Source organism: Enhydra lutris, unplaced genomic scaffold (assembly GCF_002288905.1).
Source record: "Enhydra lutris kenyoni isolate GAN:26980312 unplaced genomic scaffold, ASM228890v2 scaffoldscaffold31, whole genome shotgun sequence".
Taxonomy (NCBI): Eukaryota; Metazoa; Chordata; class Mammalia; order Carnivora; family Mustelidae; genus Enhydra; species Enhydra lutris.
Window position 1 is genome coordinate 9,063,375 of NW_019154115.1, and position 23,371 is coordinate 9,086,745.

The 23,371-nt window shown below is 37.2% G+C and overlaps 1 protein-coding gene across 1 annotated transcript in view; it reads right to left on the reverse strand.

Annotated features, from left to right (window-relative positions):
* Window positions 1–4,310: 4,310 nt before the first annotated feature.
* The window catches only part of LOC111153355 (dynein axonemal assembly factor 4), a 63,504-nt gene continuing 44,443 nt past the window's right edge, over window positions 4,311–23,371 (reverse strand). Inside the window, exons 6-9 of the mRNA XM_022512338.1 lie at window positions 23,030–23,139; window positions 8,583–8,736; window positions 7,265–7,370; window positions 4,311–4,695 (exon numbers count right to left, since the gene is read on the reverse strand). Of these exons, the coding sequence (XP_022368046.1) occupies window positions 4,586–4,695; window positions 7,265–7,370; window positions 8,583–8,736; window positions 23,030–23,139 (480 nt within the window). The 3' untranslated portion in view covers window positions 4,311–4,585. The remainder of the gene's footprint in view (window positions 4,696–7,264; window positions 7,371–8,582; window positions 8,737–23,029; window positions 23,140–23,371) is intronic.

The window sequence follows — 23,371 nt, forward strand, 5'->3', positions numbered from 1 at the left end:
GTTTTCTTAATTTCTCTTTCTACTACTACATTATTAATTTATAGAAATGCAACAGATTTCTGTACACTGATTTTGCATACTGCGACTCTCCTGATTGATTTATCAGTTCTAGTTTTTTTGGTGGAGTCTTTAGGGTTTTTAATATATAGTATCATGTCATCTGCATATAGTGGAAGTTTTACCTCTTCCTTACCAATTTGGATGCCTTTTGTTTCTTTTTCTTGTCTAATTGCTGTGGCTAAAACATCCAGTACTATGTTGAATGAAAATGGTGAGTAAATATCCTGTCTTGTTCCTGATCTTATGGGAAAAGCTCTCAGTTTTTCCTCATTGAAGATGATGTTAGCTCTGAGTTTTTTTTTTTATAGGTAGCCTTTATTATATGATGTCTCTTCCCACTAAACCTATTTTTTGAGGGTTATCATGAATGAATATTGTACCTTGTCAAATGTTTTTTTCTGCATCTGTTAAAATGATCACATTGTTTTTATCCTTTCTCATATTGACATAATGTGTCATATTGATTGGTTTGTGAACATTTAACCACCTTTACATCCCAGGAATAAATCCCACTTGATCAGGGAGAATGATTTTTTTTAATGTATTGCTGGATTTCGTTTACTAATATTTTTTTGAGGATTTAAGCATCTATGTTCATCAGAGATATCTCTCTCTCTCTTTTGTGTAGTGACTTTTTTTTTTTAAGATTTTTATTTATTTATTTGACAGAGAGATCACAAGCAGGCAGAGAGGCAGGCAGAGAGAGAGGAGGAAGCAGGCTCCCTGCTGAGCAGAGAGCCCGATGCGGGGCTCGATCCCAGGACTCTGAGATCATGACCTGAGCCGAAGGCAGCGGCTTAACCCATTGAGCCACCCAGGCGCCTCTTGTGTAGTGACTTTATCTGGTTTTGGTATCAGGGTAATGCTGGCTTCATAGGATGAATTTGGAAGCTTTCCTTCCTCTTCTATTTTCTGGAATAGTTTGAGAAGAATAGTATTAACTCTTCTTTACATGTTTGATAGAATTCACCTGTGAAGCCAGAAGTGACTCTATTTTGCACTTGTTTCTTTTTTTAACACGTTTGCTAAGCAGCTTTATGATGTGATTTACCATACATCTGCTTGTAAGGAGAGTGAATTTTCATATAACCTATCATCCCCTTAGACATGCTCACTCAATTTTTACTTATGAATTAATAGTAAGTAGGCATTCTTTTGGTTCAGTCTCCTGAGCTTGGTTAATGCGAATCTGAAACCCAGAGGTGGGTCAGCTCTTGATAGGTCTTTGAGAGGGACACTGAGCCAGATCAGTTCAATAAGATAATGAAATACACTTTTGTCAGTCCTTTTGAGAGATCACCTACTAATCTTTTCCCCAGATGGTATGTGTAAAAATCCTTTGCCCATGGGATGCCTGGGTGGCTCAGTCATTTAAGCATCCAACTCTTGGTTTCAGCTCAGCTCATGATCTTGGGGCCATGAGACAGAGCCCAGTGTCAGGCTCGGCACTCAGCACTTATCCCCCCCCCCCCACCCCCCGCTCTTCCCCTCACTCACTTACTCTCTCTCTCTCAAATCAATCTTTAAAAAAAAACATTTTGCCCTTTTTGCCACATGAGTGAAGCTCACTGGAAAGTAGTTGACTTGCTAGTGACCAGTGGTCTCTCCTTCACCAAACTCTAAGCAGGTTCCTCTAAGCCACTCTTTCAACTAGGCCTGATCCTTGGGCATTGTCCTTAAGAGCTCAGTTGTTAGCAAGAATACTGCTAAGTTGGTTTAGCCAGAATCCCCATCATCAGTTTTTATCACTCTCAATATCTGACCAAATTCTTCATCCCCCACAATCTCCCAGATGATACCCAGTCAACCTTGCCTGCTTTCAGCAATAATCCTGATAATTCAGTTTAGCCAGAATCTCCCTACCGTTGATGTTTCCTTTTAGTAATTTTCCAACCACTGACAACCCCAGCCTTCAACCCAACTTGCCCCTTAACTATAAATCATCACTTGTCCATTGTCCATGCTATATTAGGAACTGACCCCAGTTCTATACTGAGGTCTCTTTTCATATACTGCAATAGTTCCCAAGTGAAATCTGTTTTTACTGCTCTACTGTCCAGCTCTAGTTTTCCTTGACTCTAGGAAACCAGGACAGGATATGTTTATACATACATACATACATGTTTACTTTCCATTTAGCTCTTAGGCAGCATTTATCTACTACAGTAATATTTTCACTTGTCAGTAAAGAGCTAAAATATATAAAAGAAAAATGATACCAAACCTGGTCTTTGACAAACCATTTTTGCTTGATGTAATTCACAAACCTCTTTCTGGGAGGAAAGAAATGAGCATTCTTCATAAAATGCTTAAGCACTTTAATGAGATAAAAACAGATTCTGTGAATCTAGCTGACCCTCAAGTGACTATCAGTCAAAAGGCAAGTAGAATATTAGAAAATATTTTATTTTTAAATTAAATCTAACAATAATTATTTACTATTACTATAAAACATCCATAGCAAAAATGGACTAGTCATGCTCTTTCCTTTGTAATCAATATTTTGATATAGTTTTGATATTTATTCATAGCCAAATTTGTCAAAAAGTTGTCTTTATTAATAAACAGGCATACTCTGTATTTATGTATGGCAATCACACAGTAGTGGGAGATTAAATATCCCTTCAGTTTACATTTCTGTAACAGCTACGTTTAGCTTATTATCCACTTGGTATCTTGAAATTAATTTCAATCAAATAATTGACATTATGAAAAAACCTAAGGGACTACCATAAGAATTTTTTTCTTATCTTTTATTCATGGGCCTTAGTAATAATTAGCACTATTGTTTGGGAGGTATGTTTTCATCATAAAGGACATAGAAATGTTGTAGTAAGATTTCAACTCTATCCCTACTTCAACTTAAGACAAAAAATCCCTTGCAAACAATAGGAGATTGCTCAAAAGAGGTCAAGTATTTTGTGAATACAAATTTGTCTGTTGAGTAAATATAGTCCAAGACTTTATTTAGAAAATAGGGCCCAAAATATTAATAAATAACTAGTTAACACTATCCCTTCTTTCCACTAAGGATAGATCTTCTGCCCTTAGGGTAGCTGTTGGTTGTAGTCTTTTTTGGGGGGTGGGTGGGTGGAGGATGCTAATAAGAAGAGCCTGAAGAAACACTAGGTTGGTTAACATATTTTGAATATCAAACTGGTATTTGACACACATGGAGACCCATCTTTATTTTGGTAATGTTTATATTTTAAAATAACAAACCATAAGAAAAAGCAATGCTATCTTATTAGAAGGTCTATTAACTGGACAAGGCTGCTGTGTAATTTATCTAAGGCTGCTTTATAAAAGTAAGTCTCAAGGTTGCTGAACTAGGATACCCTTACAAATTCAAGAAAAATATTGGTTTAAAAAAAAAGAAGAAGAATGAAGCTGTTTTATGGTCCATTTGAATGACATCAGATTACCAAATACTATAAAAACTTATTCCTAAATATTGTGTTTTGTATTTCTAAACATCCTGTAAATATAATCAGACAATTGTGATAACTACTATATACAAAAGGGAAGCTGTACTGGTTTTGCTTAATGCTTGCCTCTTTGCTGTGGTACAACACAAACAGTGGTACAATCCAATGCCAGTATTATAACATTCTATGTTAACATTTGCTGTCTTTTTCTTTTTCCTGTTATACTTGAAGCTACTAGAAAACATCTCATTAGAAAACTTATCTTCACCAGATAGTATGAAATATAATCAATGCCTTGGAAAACACTACATACAACTAAAGTCAAAAATAAGGTCTTCTTAAACAGGGTGCCTGGATGGCTCCGTCTGTTGAGTGTCTGCCTTCACATGATCCCAGAGTTCTGGGATCAAGTCCGGAGTTGGGCTCCCTGCTCAGCAGAGAATCTGCTTCTCCCTCTCCCTTTGCCCTTACCCCCAGCTGCTCATGCTCTTCCTCTCTCACTGTCTCAAATAAATGAATAAGATCTTTAAAAAAAAGGGGGGGGGGTTCCAAACAGTTGTTTTGCTAGGTTGAACTGGTCTACCCTCCCACAGTGGGATGGAGAAGTAAAGGTTTTGTGCTTTGAATACTAGGTGATATCAGTACTAATTATACTAAGGCCAATCATTCAATTAAGTAGTACATTTAATTTAAAAAATTATAAACATAGTCTTCTATTTTCAAATTTTACTTTGTCAGAAATGAGTCTGTAATGTCCTAGTACTCATCACACGAAGAAATATTTTGTTAGTTATAAGGGTGAGCTGATTTTAGTAACAGCAACAACAACAACAAAATATATATGTAATTAATCCATGTATTGAAGCAGCAAAGAATTAAATCACTCTTAGTTTGATTTACTCATTCAGAAACAATTCAAATCGAACATTTCATTTTCTATAGATTTATAATATTTTACCATCTACAGAACTAGAGAATGAAAAAAAAGTGATTCTGCACAATCAGCCATAATATTTACAAAGATTCCTAATGCCTCCATTTCTTTTTGGAAAACTTAAAACAATACCTAGTACAATACCTAGTTGCTTCAGCAGTCATTAAGATTTTAGTTCTGTTCCTTGAATTATCTTCCGAATCTTCTCAGCATCATTTTGTACAATTTTATTGGATGGATCAATCTTAAGTGCAGCTTCATAATCCTGTAGGCCTATATTTATATTGCAATGATGGTCAGTAAAATTAATATTTTATAAATCCTTGTGTTATCTAGATGATATTTTTTAATAAAAAAAACTCTAAGAACATGGTTCAGGACAAGTATCAGATTTTATTTTATTTATTTTTTTTTTATTTTTATTTTTTTTAAAGATTTTATTTATTTATCTGACAGAGAGATCACAAGCAGGCAGAGAGAGAGGAGGAAGCAGGCTCCCCTAGGAGCAGAGAGCCCGATGCGGGGCTCGATCCCAGGACTCTGAGATCATGACCTGAGCCGAAGGCAGCGGCTTAACCCACTGAGCCACCCAGGCGCCCCAGGACAAGTATCAGATTTTAAATCAGATTATCATTTTCACAAATATGTCTCTATATAGTATTTCTTAAAAGATTGCAGAAATTTTTCAGTGATTTCAGGAATAATTATACTCATTATATTCAGGGCTCAGTAAGAAGCAGTTTTTGGGTTGTTTTGTTTTTTGTTTTCTGTCTTTGTTTTAAGCTTTTTTTTTTTTTTTTTTAAAGATTTTATTTATTTATTTGACAGAGAGAGATCACAAGCCGGCAGAGAGAGAGGAGAGGAAGCAGGCTCCCTGCTGAGCAGAGAGCCCGATGCGGGGCTCGATCCCAGGACCCTGAGATCATGACCTGAGCCGAAGGCAGCGGCTTAACCCACTGAGCCAGCCAGGCGCCCCTGTTTTAAGCTTTTTAAATGGATTTAATCTCTACCCCCAATGTGGGGCTCAAACTCATGATCCCAAGATCAAGAGTTGCACACTTTTCAGACTGAGCCATCCAAGCACTCCAGAAGCATTATTTGAAGTTCAAGTACAAATAAACTGACAGCTTAAGCTCATTAAAGCATGAAAAGACTCAATAAAACTCACTATAAAAAAGACATTTTTATTACCTCAATGAGAAAGTAATAAATGGCATCTTATTTAGAAATTCTAGATTTAGAAAAATAATTTTGGTAGACTCAATTCATACTTTATATAATTCATAGACTACAGTTTGTGGCTTTTTCTATAGTTGTCATATATACAGAATTCCTTTGAGGAAACTTAATTTAAAAGGAAAGCATTGTGGACTGTCTGTTAAATAAATATAAATGAGTCTAAGTCTTTATCAACATAAGCAGTGGGAAAATTTCTTTGAGTAAGGAAACTTGAGTTCTAAGTGCTACTTATTTGCCATGCCACTTAAGGTAAATCACTTAACTTCTCCAAGCCTCCATTTTCTCATCTTTAAAATGAAGAGTACTGGGGCGCCTGGGTGGCTCAGTGGGTTAAGCCGCTGCCTTCGGCTCAGGTCATGATCTCAGAGTCCTGGGATCGAGCCCCGCATCGGGCTCTCTGCTCTCTAGGGGAGCCTGCTTCCTCCTCTCTCTCTGCCTGCCTCTCTGCCTGCTTGTGATCTCTCTGTCAAATAAATAAATAAAATCTTTAAAAAAAAAAATAAAATAAAATAAAATGAAGAGTACTTTTAGCTCAAAAAGTCTATGATGCTACAATTTCTAAAGAATCTTTATATTGGGGCACCTGGCTGGCTCAGTGGGTTAAAGCCTCTGCCTTCGGCTCAGGTCATGATCCCAGGGTCCTGGGATCAAGCCCCACATCAGGCTCTCTGCTCTGCGGGGAGCCTGCTTCCTCCTCTCTCTCTGCCTGCCTCTCTGCCTACTTGTGATCTCTGTCAAATAAATAAATAAAATCTTAAAAAAAAAAAGAATGCTTTATATTATTTCATTCCTGTCCTGATAATTTTTAACTTCATGAAGCTGGTTAAGAGACTAAAAATAAAGGGTGGGGCACATAAATCTAATTGGGATGCTTTGTTTAGAAAAATCTCCTAAAAAATGTCAGAAACAAGTTTAAAAATGTAGTCAGAAATGATAAAACCTTATAGACTAGCCCATTCCCTGGTAAGGCATCATCAAGGAGTATGCCTCTAGGCCTTGAATAAAGGAAAGTTGTCTGGTCCTCTGGGTAAGGAGGCATGGGAAGAAAAGCATTAAAGATAAAACACTAACTACTACAAAATTTTACTTTTGAAGCAACATGAATAACAGCAAAAAGTCCCTAAATACATTAAAAATGAAAAACAATAAAAAATAAATGTTATGGCTTCTATACACATGAAGCTGAAACCAAAGTTAGTACAGTCTCACAAACATAAGCAATGATCATACACTGTGGTAGATCAGTTGTTTCTGAGCTTGTGTGTCTGTCTGTATGACCAAAGTAGTTCATTTTAAATTTCCATCATATCTTAAGTGACTCATTTATATCCTTTATTACACATCTTTCCATAAAAAAGTTTTCTGGATACTGTAGCATTCTCCTACACTTAAACATGTTCACATCTTGTCTTAACTGCCTTCTACAACAATAAATTTTTTAAATACTTCAAAATCATTTTTGTCACGTAAATTGCAAAGAATATATTAAATGCTAAAAATATAAAACAGTGGAGTCCTAAAAAAATTATGATCTTAAATAATTCCAGTGATTTTTTTTTCAGAGTATAACTAGGAACTTAAAACATTTCTATCAATTTCTTACCTTCTATGTATAATTCTAGTTGACAGAATGCTGTCCCACGTCGTATATATGCCTTCATTCTTCCATTAGCATTGTCTGCAACGGGTGGTGTCAATAACTCTAGTGCCTTACAGAATAAAATAAGGGAAAGACAATCTAATTTAAATTAATTTAAACTTGGGCAAAAACATGATAAAAATCTTAACTTTAAAACAAGCATCAGGGGCGCCTGGGTGGCTCAGTGGGTTAAAGCCTCTGCCTTTGGCTCAGGTCATGATCTCAGGGTGCTGGGATCAAGTCCCGCATCGGGCTCTCTGCTTGGCTGGGAGCCTGCTTCCTCCTCTCTCTCTGCCTGCCTCTCTGCCTACTTGTGATCTCTCTGCCAAATAAATAAGTAAAATCTTTAAAAAAATAAAATAAAAAAAGCATCAAGTCTCACCCACCAAAATTTTTGCCTTAACTGGCACAGAAATTTATCAAATACTTGTATTTGTGTTGAACTTAAGGAATTGTTCAATTGTTCCTATACAAGATGCATAGCTTTTCTCCAAAGTGGTGATTTGGTTTGTCATTTGAAACCTCTACAGCTTTGTCTTTATTAGCAGGAGTGATTAAAAACATTGGAGGTCTTTGCATTCAAATTGGGTGATCCCATTCATTCATTCAGTAAATGTTTGTGCACAGAATGGTGCTAGTAAAAGGAAAACTGGATCATAAAAATACTGTCAGATCTTTTAATAGTTTAATGAGATCAAAGCAGGAGGATATGGTTATTTCCTTCACATTTTCAATCTCAAGGAGCCACATGAGAGATTTTTGCATATGATTTTCCCCTAAAACAGATTACTCTGACATGGAAAACAAAAAAGAGAAAAAACTAGAAGTTTAAGATAATGACATGATATTAATAATAAAATTAGAATATACTAGGTTTATTCTGATAATTGGGAAATTAATGTAGAGCTATCCTTCTACTGTGCAGGTGGTAGTGATAATAAGAAAAAAGCAAGTTTTCTTCCTTCAAACTTTAAGTCTGCAGAACTTTAATAAGATAAAGGGTAAGCACAAACTAACAAGCATTTACTAATTTCCTTGTGAACTTCAACTGATACACACCAAGGCAATATAGTGCCTTAAAGTCTCCAAAAAACATCAGTTTCTTGTTGATTCAAAAAAATCTTTTTCAGTTAAAAAAAAAGTAACTAACAAGATGACTCTTAAAATCCTTGCAACTCAAGAATATAAATTTAAAGAAAAAAGATTAAAGGCATGATTTAAATCCATAAACAAGAGGATAACAATTTTAAAGCACCATATATATATAAATAGATATATATACCTTAGAAGAATCTTCAATAGCCTTGTGTAAGTTTTTTAGTTTTAGGTGGCAAGCCGCCCGGTTTAAATACAATAGTGGAATCTTGTTATTTAGTCTTATGGCTAAGTTGTACGCATTCATAGCTGCCAAGTAGTTTTCTTTTGCAAACAGTTTGCTAATAAGACAAAAAGAGAAAAGGAAAACAATGTAATATTGAAATAGAAACACAGAAATAATATCTAATGGTACGTGGCAGAGGAGATGGCTTACCTCCTTTTCTATTCCCTGTACATTAGACTTCGTTCCAAGGCTGCACCAACTCCATCTTTCCTCCACATACATCAGCATGTAATAAATCTGAATGGGACTGACTTCGACCCCACCTCCGAGGGTACTCATCTGTAGTTTAAACCAGTAAGCGTATTTCTACCCTGTTAACTAACTACGATGATTGACTTGGGGAGAGGTTTATGACCTAAATGGTCTATTCAAAATGAAGCCTATGACTTTCCAAAGTTGGAGAATGGAATGTTGGAAAAACTCCTCTTACTGGATACAAGTGAAGAAAGCACACAGCCCAAACTGTTAGTCACCATGCTTAACACCAAGGGAACAGCTAGCACTAGAATAAAGTTGATATATGGAATTATGAAAAGAATAAAAAGGCAGATAGAAACTGAGTCCTTAGTGATACAGTTAAGCTGCTGGATCAAGCTTTACCTGAAATGCAACATGCCTTTAGCTTTTTTAGTTATATAAGCCAATAAATTCCTTTAACATAGAGCCAGTTTAAATTGGGTTTTTTGGTTACTTGCAAACAAAAGCATCTAATAGATCAAGTCTTCCAAAATTCTCTTCAAATAGATGTTCATAGTTAAAGGATTTAGTTAAAATGTAAAGTTTTTCTTTATTTTTATATATAATTCTTAGAATTTTGAAAAACACATAAACATAAGGAAAATAGGAAATACCAAATATAAAATTACCATAAAACACTTTGTATTCACTTCCAGTTGATTTTACTGCATACTGTACAGTTCTAGAACATGATGACATCAAAAGTAAAAGCACCCAGTATATCATTAGTAAAACTGAAGATGCCACCACTGTAACATCTAACCTAAGCCTGACTTAAGTTTAAAATAACTTGTACAGGGGCGCCAGGGTGGCACAGTGGGTTAAAGCCTCTGCCTTCAGCTCAGATCATGATCCCAGAGTCCTGGGATCGAGCCCCACATGGGGCTCTCTGCTCAGCAGGGAGCCTGCTTCCTCCTTTCTCTCTCTGCCTGCCTCTCTGCCTACTTGTAATCTCTGTCTGTCAAATAAATAAATAAGATCTTTAAAATAAAATGAAATAACCTGTACAAAAAATAAATAAATTAAAATAAAATAAAATAACCTGCACAAACTGGAAAAGCTAATTCTCTGGTAACAGTTTATTTTTCTGAAGTGCCTCATATCAGCTAAGATATTTCTGAATGCAAGTAACAGACAGAATTCCAAGTCAAACTGGTTTAAACAAATAAGGAAATAAATTACCTCACATTTAAAAAATCCAGACCATGTAAAGTCTCTGTGCCCAATGAAATCAGCAGCTTGAGGATGTTATCCTAAGGCTTAAGGTTCCTTTGATTTCTCCATTCTACTGTACTCAGCAACTACTTCATCCTAGGGCTGATCTGCCTCATAGAATGTAAGGTGGCCGCATAATTTCAGGTGCCACATTCAAGCACAATATTCATTCAAAGAAAATGGGATAGTATCGTCTGACAGGCTCCTTGAGGGTGAGAAAACCTTTCCCAAAAATCTCCTGGTTCACCTCCTTTCCCATCTCACTGACCAAGAGAACAAACCCTTAAAAAAATATTTTGCCTTAATAAAACCACCAAGTCTCTCCTTCTCTTCCTCAGTCTCTCTCCCCCTCTTTCTCTCGCCACCTTTATTCCTTAGTACTACAAATTGCTGTTTGGGGGCACTTATGAAAATTCAACAATATGATCATCTTTTTGTATTAAGAAATGGAGATATACTATTTTTACAAAGTTGTTTTTGTTGTTATTTTTACAAAGAAGCCTCTAATTTGTGCCAGGATTTTTGAAACCAGTCTCCTTCTACCGATGGACATTGAGAGTTTTTGTTTCCCAATACTTTGCTTGTACAAACAACATTACAGTACATATTTTTGTTCATCTAGCTAAAAATAAAACAACACAAACAGAAAAACCTCACCAACAGTGTAAGGAAAACAACCCTGATTTGTTGAAGTCAATCAGAATTTATCCTGGGACTTGGGAAAGGTCCCCATCTAAGTCACAAGGGTAAGTTCTACATACCTAAACAAAATAGGGTCTCAGCCAGTAAGAATAAAGGGAGACCATACATTTTGGCCAGATAACCAATAGTGTCTACTACCAGCCTTTTTTAAGACTTGTGATAAAATATATATAACAAAATTTACCATTTTAACCATTTCTAAATGTATAGTGGCATTAAGTGCATTTACATTGTTGTGCAACTATCACTAATATCCATCTCTAGAACTTTTTCATCTTCTGAAACTGAAACTCTGTACCCATTAAAACATTAACTCCCCATTCCCTCCTATCTTTGGCAACCACCATTCTATTTTCTGTTCTATGAATTTGACTGCTCTAGATACCTCATCTAGTGGAATCATGTAGTATTTGTCCTTTTGTAACTGGCATATTTCACTTAGCATAATGTCTTCAAGGCTTATCCATGCTGTAGTGTATAACAAGAGTTTCTTCCTTTTAAAAGGCTGAATAATATTCTGTTCTATGGATATACCACATTTTGTTTACCAAAATACCCATCAATGAGCACCTGGGTTGCTTCCACCTCCTGGCTATTATGAATAATGCTACCATGAACAGGGGGGTACACATACCTGTTTGTGTCCCTGCTTTCAATTTTTTGTGTATACACCCTGAAGTGGGATTGCTGGATGACATGGTAATTCTATTTTTAATTTTTTAAGGAGCCTTCATACTGTGTACCATCTTACATTCCCACCAACAATGTTCGACGGTTCTAATTTTTCCATATCCTCACCAACACTTGTTGTTTCTGGGTTTTTTTTATAACAGCCACTGTAATGTGTGTAAAGTAGTATCCCATTGTGATTTGGATTTGCATTTTCTAAATAATTAGTGGTATTCAACATCTTTTCATGTGTTTTTGCCATTTGTATATATCTTCTTTAGAGAAGTGTTTATTTAAGCCCTTTGCCTAATTTTTATTTTTATTTATTTTCTTTGCCTACTTTTTATTTTTTTTTTATTTTGCTTAAAGATTTTATTTATTTGTCAGAGAGAGAGAGAAAGAGAGAGAGAGAGATCACAAGTAGGCCGAGAGGCAGGCAGAGGCAGAGGGAGAAGCAGGCAGGCTCCCTGCCAAGCAAGGAGCCCGATGTGGGACTCGATCCCAGGACGCTGGGATCATGACCTGAGCCGAAGGCAGCCACTTAACCAGCTGAGCCACCCAGGCGTCCTCTTTGTCTACCTTTTAAAAAGGTTGTTTGGTTTTTAGCTGTTGAGTTTAGAAGTTTTTTTTTTTTTTTTTTTTTTTTTTTTTTTAAGATTTATTTGTTTGAGGGAGGGGCCAGAGGGAGACGGAGAGAGAAACCCATGCAGACTCTGCTGAGCATGGAGCCAACAAGGGGTTTGCTCTCACGACCCGGAGATCAGACCAGAGCTGAAACCAAGAGTGGGATGCTTAACCAACTACACCACCCAGGGGCCCCACAGAAGTTCTTTATATGTAGTCTGGATATTAACCCTTTATCAGATATATGATTTGAAAATATTTTCTCCATTCCATGGGTTGTCTTTTCACTCTGTTAATAGTGCCCTTCATGGACAGAAGTTTCTAATTTTGATGCTTTTCAATTAAAGTACTTTTCTATTGTTGTCTGTGATTTAAAAATTTTTTATTTTAAAGTGATAAATAGAGAGAGAGAGAGAATGTGAGCAGGGATTGGGGAAGGGCAGAGGGAGAAGGAGAGAAAAAATCTCAAGCACACTACCTGCTGAGCACAGAGTCCCACTCAAGGCTTATCTCATGATCCTGAGATCATGACCTGAGCCAAAATCAAGAGTCAGGCACTTAACCAACTGAGCCACTCAGGCTCCCTGATGCCTTTGATGTCACATCCAAGAAAAATTGCCAAATCCAACGTCATGATGCACTCTGTGTTTTATTCCAAGAATTTTATAGTTTTAGCTCTTATGTTTAGGTGTTTGATATATTCTGAGTTAATTTTTATATAAGGTATTAAGAAGGTCCAACTTCATTCTTTTTTTAAATGAATTTCCAATTTTCCCACCACCATGTGTTAAAAAGACTATCCTTTCTACATTGAATAACTGTTGAAAAATATTTGATCATAGGAGGTAGGGCTATTTCTGGACTATCTATTCCATTGGTCTATATGTCTGTACAAATCTTGTATTGACATACACATCTGAAGAACAGTTCCTTTCTTGAGGCACCTGGGTGTCTGTCTCTTGATTTCAGCTCAGGTCATAATCTCAGGGTTGTGGGACTGAGCCCACATCAGGCTCCACACTGGGCATGTAGCCTGCTTCAGATCCTCTCTCCTCTCCCTCAGCCCCTCCCCCCTCTAAAAAAAAAAAAAACTAACATAAAAAATTTAAAATTTTGCAAAAATAAATGAAGAATGCTTCCATTTTTCATCTTTCACATAAATTTACAGTTTTATAATATAACAGTTTTGTCAGAAAAATTCTCCCAGGTTCTAAGGGAAAGAGTTTACAATGAGCATTATTAAAAGAACCACTGTAAAAGGCATAATAGCAAGAAATATGAAGTATTAAAATATTTTTAATGTTTACTATACATATTAAAACATAAATCCAAAAGAACATTACATTCTTTTAAGTTCAATGCCACTACGAACATCCAAGAATTTACATAAGGGCTTTCAGAATGATTTTGAACTTGGAAATAGTCAAATTTCAAAAGGAAAGGGGAAAAAAAATTAAACCTGTATCTAAAGGGCAGTAACCTTTGAACACCAAATTTAGAGAGGTTAATAACCATGAGGTCTACCCTAATGTTCCAAATAAGGCAATGTCATTGAAAAGATTTATGCAAAAGTACTCATTAATTCAACACATACTGAGTGTTTATTAAACTGTATATACAGTAAGAACCAAAAAGTCATGGACAACTGCAAACATTCCTGTCATTTTTATGATGACTGACTGGTGTGCCTTTATGAAAAAGAAACATGCTGATTCGCAATGGCCAAAAGGGCCAAATATTTTGTACAAGAGTTGAGGATGGGAGAAGAACCAGAGGCAGGACTGATAGGAAAGAAGCACTGTAGAGAGAAGTGAAGAAAAGGGCAGGAAAAAGCTAGGAGAAATCAGAAGTAGTAGGGACTAGACACAGCAATAGGGGCAGGAGCAACACAAATTTCAAGAGAAGACAGAATTGCTCTGTTGTGTGAGCAGTAAGAACTGTAACAGCCACTCACCCCTGAAAGGACTTTAAAACTCCTTGTCCCTTTCGGCATCTCATCATTCAGCTAAAAAACATTCTTGGGTATCTTTTTTTTTTTTTTTTAATTTATTTATTTATTTGACGGACAGAGATCACAAGTAGGCAGAGATGTAGGCAGAGAGAGAGCGAGGAGGAAGCAGGCTCCCCACTGAGCAGAGAGCCCGATGCGGGGCTCGATCCCAGGACCCTGGGATCATGACCCTAGCCGAAGGCAGAGGCTTTAACACACTGAGCCACCCGGGCACCCCATTCTTGGGTATCTTGAGAGCTTCTAAAGCTGAGTAGCAGCACACCTTAGTGTGGCACAGAAGCAGTACAATTTAGCACTCACTATGGAAACAGGAAGAGGGAACTACACACTGAACAAAATGACAAGTTAGGCCATAAAATGTACTCCATTGCAACAAAATATTATGGGCTATAAAATGCATACAAACAAGCAACTGAACAAAATGGTAATTACCTCAAAGAAGTCATCTTAGAATATGGATTCTAAACTTCTTTAAATCAGGCAAAAGGTAGTGGTATAAGAAAACTGTCTTATCTCCAGAAACAGAGTCTTTAAAATGCAACAGAGCAAAGCAGATTTGGCAAATCTGTCCTCAAAGTATGCAGGTGCAAAGGGCTGTTGGGGAATGAGTCTCCATGGGAATCTTATGTTCATGCATGTCTTAAATCAGATGCAGAATCAGCTTTTAATTGGGACAATCATTTCAAAGATGTTTGTATAGCACACAGCCTTGGAAAATAGAGATAGTGTCTTCCTCTGTTAGACATGCTTGCTTATAATCCTCTTACAAAAAATTGTGTTCCTTGGGGGCATCCGGGTGGCTCAGTCATTTAAGCATCTGACTTGATTTCAGCTCAGGTCATGATCTTGGGGTCCTGGAATTGAGCTTCATGTCAGGCTCCTGCTCAGCAAAGAGTCTCTTGGTCCCTCTCCTTCATGATCTACTCCTTCCACCTTCCCCCACCCCTGCTCTCACACACATGCACTCTTGCTCTCAAATAAGTAAAAGTAAATTTTTTTTAAAAAATGTGTTCCTTAAATATGGTATTCTGAGCTGTGGTTCAAACCTGGGCCTGCCTTTGCACTGGCCTTGTAGGACTTGAGCAGCAAAGGGAACCAACATGAAGCTCACACTATTTGATGTGCCTTGAAAAATAGTCCTTAGTCTCTGACCCATGAGTCTCCTGTCTTCCCCCTATATCCATGAAACTGTGGTAGGCTAACCCTTCATAGTTCTTGCCAAGGCATGGACCCAAACCTAAGAATTAGAAAGAAATTCAATTTGGCAAGTAGAATTGTATACTGTATTGGGAGAAGATGGTCAATAATCAGTATAAAAAAGTCCAAAACATGGGGCGCCTGGGTGGCTTCAGTGGGTTAAAGCCACTGCCTTCGGCTCAGGTTATGATCCCAGGGTCCTGGGATCAAGCCCCGCATCAGGCTCTCTGCTCCGTGGGGAGCCTACTTTCCTTCCTCTCTCTCTGCCTGTCTCTCTGCCTACTTGTGATCTCTGTCTGTCAAATAAATAAATAAAAATCCTTATTAAAAAAAAAAGTCCAAAACAAAGTAAAAGGACATCCAGACAGGGAGACAGAATCCAACCACAGAACATACACAAAAAACAAGCAGAAATATAGACTGGCAGACTAGGTTAGTCTGTCAGCAGGGTCCTATAAACAAAGCTGGGGTTCAGAAGTAGAATTAGCCTGGTAGCAAAAGGAAAAGCAAAACCAAAGCAGATCCTCATCTTAAAAGAACTGGGGTACTAGGCAGGCTATAAAATCTGGCACTTAGGCCAAAAGAATAAAAAGAAAATTCAGAGGACACCTAGTGGCTCAGTCGGTTAAGCATCCGACTCTTGATTGCAGCTCAGGCCTCGATCTCAGTGTTGTGAGTTCAAGCCCCACGTACAAAGGAAAGGAAGAAAAGTTCCAACTAAGAACTAGGGTAGACAACGATTTTATATAATAATAGCAATATGATGCTGGGAGCTAGACTGTAGAGTAATATATCCTCAATTCCCTCCTAGGTAACATTAGACTTTGTTGTAAAGAGTGAGGTATGCAGAAGGGATTCAAGTTGCCCTAGGGTGGGAAAAGAAGGGATTTAAGTCTAAGGTTAAGACAAAGTCCAAAAAAACTTATGCTAAAAATCAAGCACAGAGCAATGTCAGTGACACAGAACAATGGTCCATTTACTGTATATGATTACAAGCGTCTAGAAGGGTAGCTATTAAAGTTATTTACAGATTCTGAGTCATGTAAGCCTGTTAAATAACATCATACCATGCAAATATCTAAATTAGAGCATCTCGACTCTGTTTTATATGAGATGTTCTTAGTAAAAAGCTGTCTGGTACATAAGGTTAACTGGAAAAGGTAAAATGTTCTCATGAGCAAATAAAATTGCCTAAGCTTATGTATTTTCCCAAAAGGTAGAGATTTGGCATTTAAAACTAAGACACAGCAGTGGAAGGGTAGGCAGAGGAAAATGAAAAAGCTATTGGTCTTTTGAAAGGTTTTCCCACCTCTACTCTTTTGTGAAACAAGTGTCCCATGGGTTTTAGCATAGTAAGACGACTCACTATGCTATATTGGACTATTTTCACCCGTGTAAATATAGAAGGCTGTCATGAAACAAAGTCTCTGGAGATTAAATTATTTCATCCTTCGTCTTAAATTCAACACACTCCTTCTGAATCAGTTCTATTAAATCCATTTCTATCTTTTGTGCTGCATTACACTGCTAGTGAGGATACAATTCTAACAAGTCATACCTCTCATCTATTTGTACTTGGAGCTATGATTAACCATACTTTGGTCTATTTCTCTCAGTGTTATTAGTTACTAAGTTTTCTTCCAACTCTCCTCATTTTCAACTTTCTTTCTCTGGTCCTCTTATTTGGCTTCTCTTTCTTTTTCTATCTAATTGGAGGTAGTAAGGCAAAAGTGTATGTAAGCAAAAGAGACTGAAAGTAATGACAATCTACCATGTTTGACAGCTGTGAAGTCTACTTTTGCACTAGGGTTGCTGCCAATTCGTTGTTTTTGCCAGCAGTCAATTTTACTTCTATGTTTTAATTTTATTTTAACGCACACACGCACACACACTTTTGCCGCCCTTGTCAGTCAAAGTTCCAACCCAGGCTCAACAATCTTATTTGCCCTACTTTATTTTTTTTTTAAGATTTTATTTATTTATTTGAAAAGGTAGAGCAAGCACAAGGGAGCAGAGGGGCAGAGGGAGAAGCAGACTCTTCACTGGGCAGGGAGTCCAAAGTGGGGCTCGATCCCAGAACCCTGGGATCATGACCTGAGCTGAAGGCAGATGCTTACCTGACAGAGCCACCCATGTGCACCCAGCGCTTTCTACTCCTAAATCCAAATCACATCTTATTGTATCAAAAATAAGTCCACACCAACACTGCCTAGAACCTTTAGCCCATCCCAGCATCATAACACCTGTACCAAAAGACTGTCTCCCCATGTCAATTAACTGTGTTATTTTGAGCGCTATCTAAAAGCACACTTCTCCCTTGTCCTCATGTTCTTGGACTTTCCTACTCCTATCCCCCTCTACTCCTTTGCACTTTTTTTTTTTTTTTTTTAAAGTAATCCCCATTCCCACTGTGGAGCTTGAACTCAAGATCCTGAGATCAAGAGTCCCTGCTCTACCAACTGAGCCAGGCAGGTGCTCCTCTTTTGTACTTTTTTATTCTTAGTTCTACAGTAATAGACTCCACCTCCCAGTCCTTCCCTATAGCCTCAACTTTTCCACAAAATCCTTTCTAAAAATAAACCTGGCTCTGCCCTGAAGGCAGTATTAATCTCTACTACTCTCTCCACTAAATAACCCTCCACTCAACTCCCTACATCAGGGACTTAAGGGGGTGGAATGGGCATTGTCTAGGCTCTCTTTGTCCTTATCCTTTGGAACTCCTAACATCTTTGCCCTATAGCCTTCTAGTCACTGTCATCTACTGGCTTTTTAAAATCACTCTTCTCATATTCATTCAGGACTTTGAAACCTGGTTCCCAGCATCTGTCTCTATCCCAACTTCTGCCATGATTCCAGAGGATTCTATTATGTATATGACCCATTTATCAATTTATTCTTGAAATACATAGCACTCCTTAACTCAGCATATCTTTCTTTCAACAATACTTTTTGCTACCCACTCCCAGGATCATATATTGGCCTCCGTCATCACCTGAACTGCACTACCTTAGAAATATCAAACTCTAGAATCCCAGCCACTAATTAGAAATTTCTAGTCTACCAACTTTCCCCTTACACTAAATCTTCAACCTTACAATACCCTTTAACTTCTTAATTGCTCCATTTTCTCTTAGTCCAATGTGTCCCTCGTGGTGTTTCTTCCTTTCTAACTCATCCTAGACTTCATGGCTAAACATCTGAGCTAACTCATCCTGGACTTCATGGCTAGACATCTGAGCTATTTTTCCATGAGCAATCTGGTCCCTTGCACTACTAGTCTTTTACTGTACTTGTCAGTTAAAATTCCCACTCTGGCCTATAGATCTATTCTTAAATTCAAAATACTAAACACTATAGGATATAAATCACACAGCTGTACTGACATCTCTATAAATTCATGTTCTCCGACCTGGCAGGGCCAACAGTATTCACCAGTCAATTTCTCTTATCTAGATCCATTCTTGTCTTCACTTTCTTTCCTCCAATTTCAGAAAATGAAGTATCTCTATCTATTCTAAGTCAATCTGTCAACATTTTCTAGAGCAAAGTAATCAATCCAACAGGACAGCCCAGTCAACTTTGCTCACTTCAGCATTCTCAGATTGCAAGGAGGAGCAATTCATAACCAAACCACTTAGACTGCCTTCACAATTGGAATGAAGGGACAGGAAGTAGATTTTATTCATCTGTGAAAAGTATACAGCAGTAGTTAGAATACAAGCTTTTAATCATACTGACCTGGAACTGAATCCTGGTTTTACTCATTAACCATCACCTTAGCCATGTTTTCTTAACCTCTCTACCCCTGTTTTCCATGTTTGTAAGAAGAGGATAAAAACAATAATATCCAACTAGTCACATTGTTATAGGAATTAAGTGAGCTATTTTGTGTATAGCTGCTAGTTTCTCAATAAACATTTGTTAAACAGTGCAAAAGGAGTAGGTCCTACCCAATAGGGGTAGGTAACTACCCTTATAGTTATGAGGATTTAATGAGATAATATAAATACACAAAAGCTCTTGTAAACCATCACAAGTTATGAACATATTAACTGTGATCCCAACAACAGCAGTTTAGAGATAAGCAAATGCAATTAAAGAAATGAGTTAGAATGTTAAAGCTCGAGGGCAGGGCAAGCAGTTGGCCAAGTAGAATAGGTGAAAAAGAGAGACTTTCATTTAATATGTGCTGTGTAAATTTCTTCCCCCCAAAATATTTGTTACTATAAAATTTTAAAATGAATGCAACTTTTAAAAAGAGGAAAAGGAAAACAAAACTAAGACAATCCATCTATTCTTGGCTTTCACCCAATTTTCTCTACTCTGCTCTGAGAGATTTCAATCATTTCTTCTTTCTCTTGTCTCCAAAGCTATCCAATCTTTTATATTCTTAAGGAAACAACAAAAAACAAAAATTCTTTAAAAGTTCTACTCCATTGGCTTCTGGGAGTATTTTGTGTACTCCCTTCTTTTGCAAAACCTTCAAACGCTGGTGGCTCATGGAGTGTCTATCCTCAGGCCACTACTTTCCTGGTCTACACACTCTGCCTATCTCAGCTCCTTTTTCACTTTTATAAATTGAACTACAATATAAATGCTGATAACCTCCAAATCTATTTCTATAGTGTTGGCTTCTCCTCTAGGTTCGGACTTGCTGGGCAGTGTCACCCAGACTGGCCCAGAGACATCTTAAACTCAACATATTAAAAACTGAACTTAACTCCCATTTTCTCCTGACTAGCCCCTTGTCTTGTATTCTCTAATTTAGCTGGTGGCATCGTGCAATCAATCATCCAAACTAGAAACTGGGGACTCCTTCATCTTACTCCCCAAAAATCAAACAAGAAGTTCTGCCTATTTTACCTCTCAAATATTTCTCAAGTTGCCCTCCTCTTCACCCCTACAACATCTACAGTAAAGGCAGTTTAAGGTCTTCGCCATGTTTTCTGCAACATTTCCCCCCCTCAACTTACAGAATAAAATCTAAAAAAAGGCAGATTTTTAAATACAGTGAACAAACTGGTAGCTGCCAGAGGGGAGGTGGGGGGTGAAATAGATGAAGGTGATTAAAAATAATCTTATTGTGATGAGCGCTGAGTAACATATAGAAATGTTGAATAGTTATACTGTACACCTGAAACTAATATAACACTGTGTGTTAATTATACTCGAATTAAAAAATAAATTAAATAAAAGAATCTTAACCAAGTACATGAGGCCCCTGGTGATTTCTCTAGGTTCAGTTGTCATTACTCATAGCCTCAAATTTTATGTTTTAGTAAAAAATAAACCACACATAGTTCCTGTCCACACTATTTTTTGTTTTTTGAGCTTTTGTTCACATTATCTCACTACTTGAAATGAATGCCTTTCTTTCCTTTTCTCTTGAAACTCCTACTTATCATTAAGAGGAGCTCAGGTGCTACATTCTCTATGAAGCTTTTTCTGAACCTACCTTCCTCCCTTTAAAGGTAAGTACCCTCTTCTCATTTTACCTTGTTCTTTTCTATGTATTGTACTTCCCACACAGTATTTTATAACTATTTGTGTATATCCACTGATCCTTGTAGCTCAGAGCCTAGACTATAGTCCGGTAAATAACAAGATCAACAGATGTTTATTTAATGGTTGAGTAAATGGAGAGGAAGGGAAGAAAGAGAAGGAAGGATCATATAGGACTTTAATGTTGGAAGTAAGAGAAATCAACCTGTCAGGCCCAGGCCTCTGACCTTCAGAAAAACTGACCCTTCAGCTCAACCCGACATATCAATCCCTGGTGTAACAGACAGGAGAAAAGACCAAGAAAGAACAGAGGAAAGATAAGAAAAGAAAAATATAGACATGTGGTAGACAGGTAATAGAAAACTTCCCCCCACCAAGATGTCCATATCCTAATCCTCAGAACCTAATCCTCAGAACCTACAATGGTGTCATCTAACAGGATAGGAAGGATTCCATAGCTGTGCTAAATTAAGGTCTTGAGGTGGGAGATTATGCAAATGAGACTAATGTAATCACAGGGATCCTTACAAAAGAAAGAGGGAAGTGGGAGGGTCAGGATCAGAGAAGATGGGATTATGGAAGCAGAGGTCAGAGTGATGCAATTGATGGCTGGCAGCCAGAAGCCAAGGAACGTAGGCAGCCTACGAACTAGAAAACAAAAGAAAACAGATTCTTCCCTACAGGCTCTAGAAGGAACACAGCTGATACTTTGATTTTAGCCCAGTGAAACCCATTTTGAACTTCTGACTTCTAAAACTGTAAGATAATAAATTTGTAATATTTTAAGCCACTAAGTTTATGGTAGATTGTTATGGCAACTATAGAAATATAATATAAAAGCCTATATAATGAAATATAACAAGTAACATCTAATGAGAATAGGCAAAGAGTAATAATGAAAAACTAAACATAGTTTAAAGATAGTTTCATTAATAATAATGAAAAACCTAAAGATAGGCATCTACAAAGGCCTCAAAATATGAATTCAAATTGCCATTCATAATGTATCAAAATTCACTGTTTTTAATAATTGTATAAAATAGGGGCACCTGGGTGGCTCAGTGGGTTAAGCCTCTGCCTTCGGCTCAGGTCATGATTTCAGGGTCCTGGGATCGAGCCCCGAGTCGGGCTCTCTGCTCAACAGGGAGCCTGCTTCCCCGACCCCCACCTCTCTCTACCTGCCTCTCTGCCTACTTGTGATCTCTCTCTCTCTCTCTCTGTCAAATAAATAAATAAAATCTTTAAAAGAATAATAATAATTGTATAAAATATTCACACAGAGCAATAAGTAAATAAATGAAAGGATTTCCTGCATATAAAATGATAATTTATAAGATAATTTGGTAATCTTTTGAAGTTGGAAATGAATAATCAAAGGAACTCTAATTTCTAAAAAACATATTTCTTTTTTCTTTTAAGAGAGGGAATTGTGATTTTGTTGTTGTTGTTGTTTTTGTTTGTTTGTTTGTTTGTTTTTAAGTAGGGAGGAGCACAGGGAGAAGAAGAAAAAGAATCTTAAGGAGACTTCATAGGAGGAGCCCAACACAGGGCTCCATCTCACAGCCCTGAGATCATGACCAGAGCCCAAATCAAGAGTAGGACACTCAACTGACTGAGCCACCCAGGTGCCCCTAAAAAACACATTTCTGAGAGAGAGATTAGGAAGAACTTATGCTAAATGTAAGTGATTTTAAAAGGGATTTTAAGGGGCACCTGGATGGCTCAGTGGGTTAAGCCTCTGCCTTCGGCTCAGGTCATGATCTCAGGGTCCTGGGATCAAGCCCTGCATTGAGCCCTGCATTGGGCTCTCTGCTCAGTGGGGAGCCTGCTTCCCCCTCTCTCTCTGCCTGCCTCTCTGCCTACTTGTGATCTCTCTCTCTGTCAAATAAACAAATAAAATTTAAAAATATATATATTTAAAAAAATAAAAGGGATTTTAATAAGTACACCAAAAGATGTCATATATTCCATTTCTGTGACATTTAAATACAAAAATAAATATAAATATGAGCCTTGTTATATGATCTGACTTTTTAAGTAAGGAAGCCCTGCCTAACTTATTTATTTGCATTGTCTTTGCCCAACAACACACACACACAGGCACATATATGAAGATATCTTGAAGATGTAGTAAGTACTAATGTATACCTAATGTATTATAAATCTCATAGCCAGAGTTCAAGCAACTTACTTTCCTTTGTCCTTCAGCCATTCTGGGTTCTTTTCTTCTTCTTTTAAATCAGAAAGTTCAGGAATATCAGTATTCAGTGCTCTTCGTGCCTCCGCTTGTTTGTGTAACCACTGAAATCAGAGGGTAAAGTCTAATGAAGGACACAAAAGTTTTATTTTTATTAACAGCTACTTTGAGATTTCTCAGCTTCTACCATGAGATGGAAATACTATTTGTTATGGACTGAATGTTTGTGTCTCCCAAAATTCATATGATAAAGCCCTAATCCCCAATGTGATGGTGTTTAGAAGCAGGACTTTTGGGAGGTAATTTGATTTAGATGAGGCCATGAAGTTGGGGTCC